This window comes from Falco biarmicus, chromosome 11 (genome assembly GCF_023638135.1).
Source record: "Falco biarmicus isolate bFalBia1 chromosome 11, bFalBia1.pri, whole genome shotgun sequence".
Classification (NCBI taxonomy): domain Eukaryota; kingdom Metazoa; phylum Chordata; class Aves; order Falconiformes; family Falconidae; genus Falco; species Falco biarmicus.
The window spans coordinates 29,165,777-29,178,687 of NC_079298.1; the positions used below are offsets into that span (position 1 = coordinate 29,165,777).

Sequence of the window (12,911 nt, forward strand, 5' to 3'; positions counted from 1 at the left end):
CCAGGACAAAGTTATCCTTCTTGACTGATGTTTGTGCAATGTTGGGACGATTCACACATATCCATAGCAGAATAATCAGAATTACATTAATTTCCAGCATCTGAAAAGCGTTTATGTTTTTAAAAACATGAACAGTTTTTCAAAGCTTTTTTCTGTGCTCCAGAAATGCAAGTGGTCAAGTGTTTGAAATCTTATTCCCAGCAAGTATGTGCGTGACATACTTTCAAAGGGCATCTCCTGGCAGACCACATCCACATGTAGGCTAGCTGAGATGTCAGCAGATGTAGGCAAAGCCTTCATGGGGTAGTTCAGAGCAAGAGTCACATTGCGTCCTCACGCTTCTGGGGCCAGCAGAAACCTGACAGTCCAGAAATCCTGTGGTTTGCTTTTGCTTTGTGGGAGGGAGGGGCATTCCTTGCTTCTGAAAGGCCTATTTCTGGCCAGTTCAGGAGCAATAACAGCTGGCTGTGCAGGGAACCACATCCAGCCCTCACCATCTCCAGCAACATCCGAATGTATTGCCAGGATTTGGCAAGGCAAAGGGGAGCAGGTGTGAAGGGAATTAACAGAAAAAAAAAAGCAGAAAACAAGGATATCTATCCATGCTACCACTACAATTAAATTTACTTGTTTTCCTGAAAAAGAACTTACAGAAATTGCACCTGACCCGCTGAAATGCAATTCCACTGAGACAGCTGCAAATGCAACTCTCCAGTAAGGAAAAAAATAAAATTTACAGGTCACTTGCATGTCTTTCGGTGTTGTCATGTTTCCTTGAGTTATTTGTGCACAGTCATCTGAACCGGCTGTGCATCAGGAGTAGGCTTCCATAAAGCACCCACACCACTTCAATCAGAGGATGGAGTCCGAAAGGAAAAGTATGAGGCAAACACTACAAAGCAAAGACCCTATTAACTAGGGAAGCAGAGGAATCCCATTTGCTCTCCATTCAGCAGTATTTAAACCCAAATAAACGATAGAATGACTCCCAAGATTATAAACAGACAAGATTTTCCACCAGAGAAAGTGAAAATCAACAACGCTTTTGTGATTTACACCAGCTGAATCTGGTCACAAGGTACAGAAGTCATGAATGTTTTGGTAAGCCTAGGTGATTGCCAAACAAAACAAAAATAGGATCATGAGATGATTATTCAGCCATACAGAAGAGCTAGATGACTAACCGTTGAGCTGTTTCACCCCGTGAGTGGCTAGGAGGACACTTAACCTTTCATCCCACAATTATGCAACAGTAAAGGAGCAGATAAATCAAGAGTATCAAGACCTTTGTTCACTCAACCTAGTGGAAAGACCAGGACTGCACTCCCAGTTATTAAAATGCTCAGCTAAATACAGTTTCATAGAAGTATCTGCAGAATAGCACATTTTCTTACCTCTGCTCCGTGTTAAACAATGCAAAGATATGTTTGCTAGACATGAAGCTCTTCTCAACATCTCGCACTTTCAAGTTGTCCAAAGGAAGCATATACTTCTTCTCTTTTTCCTGGGGGGGGAGGGGAAGAAAGAAAAAAAAAATTAAACCAATACTATGTGAGGTTTCCAAGAAGCCTGGTCTCGCAAGCTCTATTTAGTTGGTAATGCCTTTAATACATTTATTATCATAAAGGAAATATCCAAAATTGAAATGTCTGCTTATCTTTTATAGACATGCCTGCAAGAGAAATGAAATCTCACTTCTAGTTCTTTGTCACTGATCCTTTTAAAACAAACAAAAAAATGTTTTCCTAACAAAAAAATTCCATTTCAAATACATAAGCATCTACATTTACTATTCTTTATTCCTTTGAATTCTAAAAAGAAAAGGATCAGACTTAACTAAAATGAAAGTGCCTAATCAATATAGAACTCTTATACCATGTCCATAGCAACCAGAGTAACCTGGGACATAAAATTAATCTCTATCTAGAATTACTATTATTAATTATTTTGGGATGGCATTCAATGATCCCAGGGATAAATTTTCATTCCTTCAGGGGAATACAAAAATCACACAAATCAATCAAAATCATACCACCACTGAAGTTTTACATATACCATATACAAATAAAACTAATCTAATGAGCTGGCTTCTCCAAACAGCACGAATTATCTATTCACCCTTACTGTAGCCAACTCCTTTTGCGCTGTCATCACAACTCTCGCTTACAGCACAACCACTATGATTTCACCTTTTCTAGGTTTCATGCTTCCTGTGACTCCACATTAAGGACTAGTAATGCTCCCAAGCTACCTTATGAAGTCAGAACAAAAAAGCCCTGACATTATTAGCTCTTCCCTGCGTTTAACTTCCTTGAAGTCCTTGTACCGATGGATAAACCAGGGCAAACCTCTCCATTTTGCTTTGCAAATACACCCGGACGCTAAGCAGAAGCGATCCAAAGACAAGTGGGGCAACACTTGCACCCTCACACCCCCATTCTCTTTCTGCCCATCACAATAAAATTGCTGACAAGGGCACTAAACGGCACAGAGTTTAACAGCTTTCAAAGGCCGTTAAGGTACTGTGAAGTCCAGTGCCATCACCATGGCAGCAATGGAGTGGGGAGAGGATTTATGCCCTGGAATTTGCACAGCAGACACCAAATGGGGTTCTTGTGAACCTGGCTACCCAATGGCTCTGTGGGAGTTCAACAAATCACCAGTGTTGGAAAGCTTTGGAGTCCCTCATGGTCCCTTACCTGCCAACATGAAGCAAGACTGAGTAGGCTCTGCCTAGCCATCGCCAGAACTGGGTGTAAAGGTCTAGCACCCATTGCACTCACTGTCAGCTGGGACACCAAGTACAGTGGTCGTGCCAGTAAGAAATATGAATGAGATCACAGTTTAACGTATGCCATAAAACAGGGCAAAAGGAGAAACCAAACAAGGAGTCACTTTCCTCAATATGTATCTCCCAGAAGAAATAGGCAGAAGTACCTTCCACCGCCGAGAACTGGCAGCAGCCCCAGCGAGGCTGAGATGTGCATCCCGCGAGGGCAGATGCAGCGCGACTTGGCCAAGCCTCAGCTGATTGCAAAACTAAACTGGATGAGAACGTACCTAAGAGCGAAACTAGAAAAACAGAGTGACTTGTCCAACAATGGCTCACTTTCCTAGACAGCTTCACAACAGGACTCTGTTGAGGAAAAAACTTATTTCAAAGGCCATTCTGGAAAAGCATGGTTTCTACTGCCTTGTTTTGCTGAATACAAGAGTTATCAAACCCAGTGTGGGAGTATTACATAAAATGAATGCGATGCATTTTCAAACTGCCTCTGGCTTAGCCATCCTAGAAATTCTTACCCACAGAAGCTCGTACACATGTGTAATCTTCACTCTTTCACCTAACAATAATTCTGGTGAAGGAGTCTAGTTCTGCACCAGTCCATAGCTACATATCACAGTTCACATCTATATTCCGCTTTCAGGGAATATACACCCTCCAAACCTTTGCGGCTCCCCCTGAAGGGAGAGCATACTGTCACCTGTTCAGTAAGTAGCACCCCGGAGAGAAATAAAACTAAGCAAAGTAAATTCATAGTTTATCAATTAAAAAATAAATAAGTAGTAGTAAATGAAACTACACAAGGAACTTTTAGATCAGGTATTTGTGTATAAAAATTAGAAGTACCCTGTCCTCCAATACTGATTTTTATTGATCTGATCTGGTTTGATATTATAAACTTAAATGCCAAGTAGTTCTGGTAGCATTTAAAAGGTAACGATGTGTTAGCTTCGCTACTGAGACAAAGTGACACACACCTGAAAAATATCCTAGGCTATAAATTCAGGACAACCCATATTAGACTTTGAATTAAATGCAAATAGTTTTTTTCAGTTGAAAGCTGGACTGCATGGTAATGTAAAATGCTTTGTTTTCCACTTCAAGCATTTAGAGATGGTTTTTTTTAGTATATAACCTAAAACCTTTAGGACAGAAATGTCAATGTTTTTTATTCCATCATAACTCAGAAAAAAACCTAGATAAGCTTCATTTTTAGTTTTACCTTTCGCTATTACAGAATATGCTTATAATGATTTACTATACAATTACCAGAAACGTAAGAAGTTCCTGATGAAGTGTTTGTTCTGACAGACACTATTTACTGACAAACCAAGCAACCACAGAGGAGTAAAAATAAAATTGATGAAAAAAACCAAACTATACCAAGAATCTGATTGTCTAAACAAAAATTCCACAAGCGGGAAAGTTTGAGAAACATTTGATGGCAAACGGTGAGAAAGTGTTTCTTCTGTACCACCGGGAAGAAGGAAATGCCTACCGAAGGCAAGAAGTGGCTGGTATTTGTTTACATGGCCTCCTACCCACATGTGAGACAGAGCAGCTTCCAAGAAAGGGAAATCACGGGGTGCCTATGCTTGAAACTAACAGACAGCATGTCACATACGAGAGACCAGACCTAAATACTGCTTAATTCCAGGAGAAAGGTACTACTGCAACATTAAAGTGTGGCAGCAAAACCCATAGCAAGTGTCCCCCGCCCAAACAAAGAGAGGAGGAAAAAAATAAATGTACAAATGGAGCGTGAGTTAATTCAATAGCAGATGAGCCCAACATCATTTCAGCCTTAGCTCGATTAATATTATGTTATGGCAGAGCAAAAAAAGCCCCGGCCAGGACTATCTGTGACTCTGTGCCTGTTTCCCATCCTGAGAGGCTGGCCGCATGAGAAATAGGGAATGTATGAAGCCTGGGAGGAATGGGGCTAGGCACACTGCTACAAGCGATGACATGCACATAACTGTGGGTCCAGTTTGTCCCCCTCAGCATTTGTTCTTTTTTATTTATAGATTTTTATTTTTATAATGGGGCAGAGGACTTAAGCGTGACACGAGGGGAAAAACCAGCACACGCTGATCTCATGTAAAGGCTTTGCCTCTCTTTTTCCTATACAGAGTAGAGGAGAAGAAGGAAAAAGGGGGAGGTAGCACGGCTCATTCCTGCTTCTGTAACATGAAGAAAAAAAGAAAAAAAAAATATAAAAATCCCCATAATGCACCTTAGAAAAACAAACCAACCTGCTAGCCTAGGGGGGCCTGCCCACTCCTGAGACCGTGTTTCACCACTTGTGGGCATAAGTAGCACTCACATCCTTAATGGACTAGTTCTGCTCTCTGACAGGCGAGCAGGCTGCCAGGAACTGACAGCACAATGTAAATATGCCATATTACAACTGCCCCTTCCTTCTGCAGTGTTTAAATGTACTAAAAATAAATACCGCCAAAGTCCAAAATGGCACAAGGGATGCAAAATATACAACAGCACCTCCCCTTCCCCCAGTGAGGTCTCACTTCCAAGCTCATGAACTTCATTTTTCAGCCAGGGGCAGATAGCATTCCCTGCTTCTGGAACTTTGTAGGCTCCATACAAACAGCAGCAGAAGAAACTTTGGTCACGGTGGCAGCCAACTGGGTTATAAGGGGAATCAGAAGAATTAGAAGGGGAAAAGAAGAATTCTTTTGCTTCAAAGGAAAGAGATGTAATTAATAAACAAATAAATTATTTCAGCTTCTTCCAGTTCTCAAAGGTGATTCTGATTTTTATTTGTCTCTTCCAGATCCCTACGGGGCAACAGAAACACACAGGGCAAACTTTACTCCCTGTATTTTATCCTGAGGACCAGAAGCAGAATTCATGCAGGGCAACTCAAACATTCAAATACATGCTGTCAGATGCTGAAAGGCTGGCCCGAGCCCGGGTACTGGCCATTACATCCTGGGGCATCCAGCGGGTTTGCTCACCACTCTGTAATGCTTTTTAGAACACCAGTCTCTAACTGGGGGGTTGTGACACCAACCAAAACCCATCTATGCCAACTGTGGGGACCGCCAGTTCAAAGAAATCAAACTCCCAACTGGAAACACAAGCCATGCTGGAAAAGCTGGAACAAAGGTTGGTTCAGAGCAGGATTCATTCTGTGCTTCATTTGTACCCAATGTACAGCTCTCAAAGAGTAACTACTGCGCGCTGGGAGCCAAGTGAGGTGTCCATGAAATGCCTCTCACACCAGTGTTAGGTATTAACGACAGAAAACTGTAAACTCCTTTAAAATCTTAAACTGAGGAGGGACAGCTTTGAATGAAAGCTTGGGAACTAGACAAAAACATTGGCATTTCTGCCTCTCAACTAGATTTCCAGACTGACACCACACTATGGTTTTTTCCACATTAGTAACTAATACTTACCTGACGCCCAGGCACCGTGCTAGACCTCGTTTCTGCAAGCAGCTAGTGATGGCAGGGCATCATTAAGGTGTCCTGCAATCATCAAATCACAGGATGGTTTGGGTTGGAAAGGACCTTAAAGATCCCCTAGTTCCAGCCCCCTGCCATGGGCAGGGACACCTCCCACCAGACCAGGCTGCTCCAAGCCCCGTCCAGCTTGGCCTTGAACATTTCCAGGGATGGGACATCCACAGCTGCTCTGGGCAACCAGGGTGCTCAAATGTGTAGGTGGAACACCAAAGCTGAGCAACAATTTGGTAAAGCAGTTAAGCAGCAGAGCAGACAGTAACACCAAGCCGACGATGTTCTACAGCACTGTACTTTTTGTAGATGGCTGGATCATTACCCTCATTTTACAGACAGGAACAGACACAAGAAGCAGTGGCTTGTGAAGCTGCTAAGCCACAGCCATCTATATTAAAGAAAGAAGAAGAAGAAACAAAAAATAGGAAGTATAAGGTGGTGGGCTGAAACTATGCCTGTTTACTCCTGAAAAGGCATGGCTCAGACTCATTGACACCTAGGAGCTGCTCTCACTGCCAGTGCAGAATAACCTAGTCTGTGGCATTTGACGAAAATGCAAACTATTAAGATGGCTCATAGCAACTTTTACAGTATTAAATCAATATTCAAGAGTTAACCATATTCTAAATATACCCAAGAGAATTTTACTGTGTTTCTATTTCAGTTTATTTTTCTCTCTCAGTTTAGAAAGCCACACAGCATCTTCACAATGGTCTCTGCTTTACCACACTTGGCTTTAAAGCATATGCTGAAAAACGAAGCGTGAGATACTTATATATTATTCCAAACTTTTGAAAAAAAACAAAGCAAGTTATTTTATTACAGACAACTTAGCAATGTGGGATTTGAGCCTGAACATGCTCCTGGGTACAGCTGTAGAAAACATAATTCTAAACTATAAAATTAAGAAGGAGCTGCTTTCACAGAAAAACACCACATACAAAAACATTCTAAGATTTTTTACGAAAAGCGTAGCAAAAGAATCCTTAATAAAGTTGAAAATGAGAAGACCATGTTTCTTCTACCTATGCACCTCTCCCTCCAGTTTTATACCATCAACTCCTACACGGCTTTAGCTGTTGATAATAAAGCACCAAAGCCAAGCACTTTTCCAAGAATTTCTTTTCTTCGCCCACTGAACCAGATTCAAACCACCATACATCCTCATTCTTCAAGAAAGCCAGCCATACGGGCATCAAGAAGCGCGCTCATATGTACAAATGATTCCCTATGTGCTCAAGTGAAAATTTTCAGACAAAAACTTTAGGCAAAAAATGAACAGTTATTGTCCTGCTCCCCGAGACCCCTCGCAAGGCAGGTGGATCACACCTCCCCAACGCACTGCCGTTACCCCTCCTGCTCCACTCTCACTGTGCCAGAAGAACTCTGTAGCTGGGCTACACCACAACGGATGTACGTTACCCAGACAGCAATTTTACTACATGTATCTACCTTGCCAGGAATAATTCACCATGACATATTAGAGAGCTGTCACATACAGGCATATACATAATGAAGTATCAACAAAGACACAGAAGAACCATTATGCAACATGTAAGAGAAACAACTCTGGGCAAGTGCTAAAGAATCGAACAAGAGCTGCAAATTGAAAGTCTCAATACCACAATGTGACAATGGCTTAGGGCAATAAGGCAGACTTAGAAGAAAGGAGCACATGGCACAGAGCACAAATAACAGATCTTATATTCCCTCAGTGTTACTTTACCTTCTGCCATGGTGGAGACTGTGAGTTCGCTATACAAATTGAAGCTGAAAATCCCAAGTTTGAAACTGCAGCTGAATAAGATCTGATGATAGAAACAAGCTGCTTCAGGTTTGAGTTATCATCTTTTTATATTTTGCATTTGTAATAGATTTTCTAGGCAGTTACATGCACTCGTGGCACTTCTGATTTTTTCCCAATCTTTTGGTACCTTTTCCCACACCATACTACTAAAAAAAAATTCAAGAGGCCTGTTACATCTCTGATGCTTCTTTTGACTTCAACTATGAGATTAAACCTGATGCTAATGTTAAATCAGTCCTTAGTCTGGTCTTGTCATTCATTGTACAGCGTGTTATTCAGTTCCCACAGTGTTTTTCTTCAATAAGATCCAGTACTATATTTGTTTCTGCACTTTCCTTCTGCCCAAACTTCTTCAGGAATAGAATCACAAGACTCTGTAGCTGAAACACTTCATCCCTTCAAGAAATGGTCGCTAGTGTCTTTCTTGAAAGGAGTTTACTGCCCTGCTACATTTCAAGACTTCATAGAAGGACACAAATATGGGATGTCCCTACATCACTGTTTTGCAGCACAGCTGTCCAACTTTGAGGGTTTATAGGAAGCTGAAGCTGCAGCTTGTGTTCCCACAGCACACCCCAGAGCAGAACCTCACAACCCACCTGCTCAGGGCTGAGCAGCCCTGAACGCCTCCTTCTCCTTGCCCAAAGGAGAGGATGGGCACAGCACACAACAACGAACAACCAGAATCCTTGGGGGGTGCTGTGCTGAGCCGCTAAGCTGGCCCTTGAGTGGGAGCTACAAACCTGCTGCACCAAGCTCATTCCATGGGGCTGCTGCCTGCCCAGCAGCCCCCATGCCATGGTACCCCAATAAACAGCCTTCTCGTTGCCCATCTGTGATTTCCCTCAGTAACGAGGAGTGGCTGAGCAGGCATCCCGTGGTGTTAGTGCAGAGCCTGGATGGCTGGGTTAAAAAAAAAAAAAAATAATTAAAAATTCCAGTTATTTCACTGGTACTCCCTCTGCCTTTAGTTAATCAGGGCATCAAACAGAAGTGTAATCGCTTCTGGAATATATAACAAATTCAACATGATTGAAGGTTGCCCCTCTTCAAGGGAGGCGTTTATTATCACAACTGGAAGGGCTGGTCTTCCACCGATCAGTGCTGTGGGGATGTGCTGTCAGGAAAGGATCAATCCGAGAATGGGTCTGATGAAGAGGAAATCTCTGTTTAGCTCCTGTTAGTTAGGATCTTGAAAGGTCATTTTGAATTTGGGAAATCTTGTCTGGGAAAGAAGCCAGCAATTCCTCTGAACTGAAGTGGTGCTGGCATTTAAAATTGAGAGAAAGCCCCGACTGATGAACTGGTTGACAGTCTGGAAAAATTCTGCTGGATGTGTCTAGTGGCTGCTCTAAAGGTAGAGGGGGGCGAAAAAAGGATCCTTTGACCTTTTTATCCCTTGCGGTGAAGTCTGCTTGCGACAGCCTGTTTTTCTCTAGCGGTGCTCAAGTTTTTACTTTTCACTCTACTGCAGATCATCCAACAATCACAGTGGTGGGGGAGCGACAGCGCAGGATGAAGGTGCAGCATGGCTGTGCTGGCAGAGGGCACAGAGTGACAATGACATACCAGCTCCTGGGAGATCCGACTTTTCAGCTGGGTACAGCTTTCCATTCATGCAGTTTACAATGTTGCTTATTACATATATACGAACGTGTGTATAAAGATACTTTTATATATATGTACACCCACATATGTTTTGGTGGTGGGACTTTTTTTAATTGCATAATTCCTGCAACCTATTCTCTTTGAATAGAAGTGCAGAAGGTGATAGTCTGGGTGGACGAACTTCTCCAGTTCTACTGACCTCTTGCATTAGGAATACTAAGTTAAGATTGAAAAAAAACCATAGTAAGTTTAACTGAATTTTCAGCTTCCTGGTGTCCCTTAATCTGCACATAAAAAGATAGCCTCTTACTTACAAGCCTCCTGAAATTCCTTGGTAGGTATATGAAGAAGATACACCTTGGCTACAGTACCATTGTTTTCTGCTGGAAAGGCATTTCTGAAGACTCTTCTAGCTTTTGAATGCATTTCAGTTTCTATAAAATGAGCCCTAGAAAAGCTCAGACTCAGGAAGCCACCAGATACTTCTCTTTGGGTACCAGCTGAGGTATCTGGAGAGACACTTAGATCCTTTGTGCATGAGCATGCGTGGGTGGAAAAAACATAATCATTCTTGCTAAAATCAAAATTACAAATATGCAACTACATAATTACGTAAAAAACGTCAAGCAGGATTTTCCTGAGGCAACACATCTGTCTCTGCAAGACTCCCGAAGATGCAACAAAATACACGCAGAAATTAGTTCATGGCATTTATGCTGTCCTACTTGCTTGTTATCATTAGAAGCTTTCAGACAGTAATCAATTTCACTGTGGTGGAGATTACTGCAAAATGCATTAAGAGGTTCACGCCTGTGGCAATGGTCACTGAAAATATTTTGGAAAGCATCCCAGAAGTATAAGACTTTTTCCAGACATCCGAGAGAAACTCTGCTATGACAGAGCTTGTGGTGTCAAGACTTCTCCCCCAGCACCCCTCCTTTTTTTTTTTTTTTTTTTTTTCCCAACAGCAGAATTTTTTTGAAAGGTACATTTCAGCTTTTTTTCTTTCTGGGTTTTTTGGGTTTGGTTTTTTTTTTTAGTATTTTTTTTAAGCAAGCCAAGATACTTGGGTCATGGAAAACACTAACTTCTGAGACAACTGTCTGAAGATATCTCCTTCCTTGCTCTACATAATATGTATAAATATACATTGGCTTCTTAATTTCATCAAATAAAAACTGTTGAATTCTAACAAAAGAGTGGAAAACCACCTGCTTACTCTATCATAATAACATTTCTGGGGTTTTGTAACATAAGTAGCCCTGGGGATGCTCCTACATTCAATAAACAAAGAAAATTGAATACACCACAATCATCAAGCTCTATTTCTACTTTATATCAAGAATATTACCTTCAAATGCTAAGTGACATATGCCATCAAATCTTCAAGGGACTGGGTTTTGAAATGTGTTCAGAAATTGACAAAAGCTATCCTACAATAATTATGGTGTTTTGCAGGAAAACCTGCAACCCTGTGCCCTTGGAAATTCATAGTGATGAGATTGAAACCTCCTTAGAAACACTCATCAGGGTGACAGTTTCCATAAAACTTCCCCAGACTGAAAGGCTCCCAAAGCTCACAGCCAAAGCTGCTCTTCAAACTGACCTTTGGCTGCCTCTAGACCATAACCCTCTAAAGACAGAAGTCGCTTCTCAATGTACATCGTCCGCCCCAGTAGGTACTTGAACGCAACGAGGGATTCTAGACTCTGTCATAGCAAGCCCTGAACAATAACTGAACTGGGAAGAAGGAACCTGACCAACACAGGCGTGGGAACACGGAAAAAAAGGTTAGGAGAACATCCAAGACATCATGAAACTATTAGCCTTAAGACCAGTCAAGAGCTACAGGACAGCAGCATAAGATGCAGCATCAAAGCATTCTTTAAAGGTACTGTAATTAAAAAAAGCGACCGCAAGGTGCTAGGCAGTGTTAGTCTACTACTTACTCCTACCACTAGGAGTACGTGTGAAGGAAAGCGTGTGTAGGAGAGCTGCCATACACAGCATTTTTCAATCTGCAGATGCTGCACATTAAATGAAAACTTCCACACGTTGCTCACTCAAAACAGCTCTTTTCTGATAGCTGTGTGTTGGTTTTTCACATGTGAATGCATGTACCATGAAGGGCACGCAACACACGGCCAGCTACTTTGATTGTACCCTCAGCTCCACAGAAAACAGAGGTCCTGTTCCAGGATCACCCTAAGGGAAAAGTACATCAAGCTCAGGGCATACCTCAACAAACACACATCTGAAACAGGGGGACAAGTTCTGCCACCTTGGCCACCTGCTCCCTCTAAACACCACGGCAGATGGTGAAATTGGACAGGTGTTGCAGGAGGTACCACAGTCTGGGGAAGCTCAGAGCAACACCTCTGGAAGGGAAGAGGCATCCTCAAACAGAAATAACCACAACTGTTTGAGCGTCATCACTGCCCTTTTGGGCGATGGCAGAACTTCTTTCGTTTATCACCAGATCACCTTTCTCAGTTCCATACACGCTCACCTTTGTGTCCTTGCCAAATCAGGGTGACAGGGTAACACCCGTACACCAAAGCCTTACAGCTGTCAAGCGCCTGGCACCGAAGGCAGTTCTCCTGCAGACCCAGAGCAGACAAGCCCAGTGACAGATTATCCAAAGCTCTGGTTTTGCAGCCAGCTAGAACAGAGCACAGAGCTAAGACACAGGCTGGTGAAACACTCCACCAGCATCAAGCTAAAGCAAATTTTCAGTCATGTGGAATTAGTTTCACTACACTGGAGGTGACAGCTAGAGGCTTCTGCTAAGAGACAGATCGTGCGGTGCCGCAGCCCAGAGCTTTGAACAAAGCCGTCCCGGCACTGTGCGGGGCGAGGGGCATGGGGGAGCGGGCTGCTGGAGCTGGGACACAACATCTGTGATGCTTCTGGTTGCCAGATACATTTCTACCAAAGCAGCCACAAAGGCTCAGTCAACCAGAGACTCCATCATCATTGCTGTGAGCAGTGAGCATGAAAACTGGGCAATGAAGTTCTCGCTCAAGAGTATCAGCACCTGGGAGAAGGAGGCATTTCCCTTGCTTCTGTATGGTGGATGAGGTCTTCAGTAACCGGCAGATTAAGAATCTTCTGGTAATAGCCTTTTGCTATTGCAAAATATCATCCTTACTAATAATTAAATAATATTTTAATTTTTCTATTTTTCTCTGTATCTCTTCCAGCCTCGACTCACGCCAAACCTTGT

The 12,911-nt window shown here is 42.5% G+C and overlaps 1 protein-coding gene across 3 annotated transcripts in view; it reads right to left on the bottom strand.

Annotated features, from left to right (window-relative positions):
* The window catches only part of DNM3 (dynamin 3), a 187,063-nt gene that overhangs the window by 68,169 nt on the left and 105,983 nt on the right, over window positions 1-12,911 (bottom strand). For all 3 annotated transcript variants that reach the window (XM_056355522.1, XM_056355520.1, XM_056355519.1), the window contains exon 15: window positions 1,395-1,504. In XM_056355522.1, the coding sequence (XP_056211497.1) occupies window positions 1,395-1,504 (110 nt within the window). The remainder of the gene's footprint in view (window positions 1-1,394; window positions 1,505-12,911) is intronic.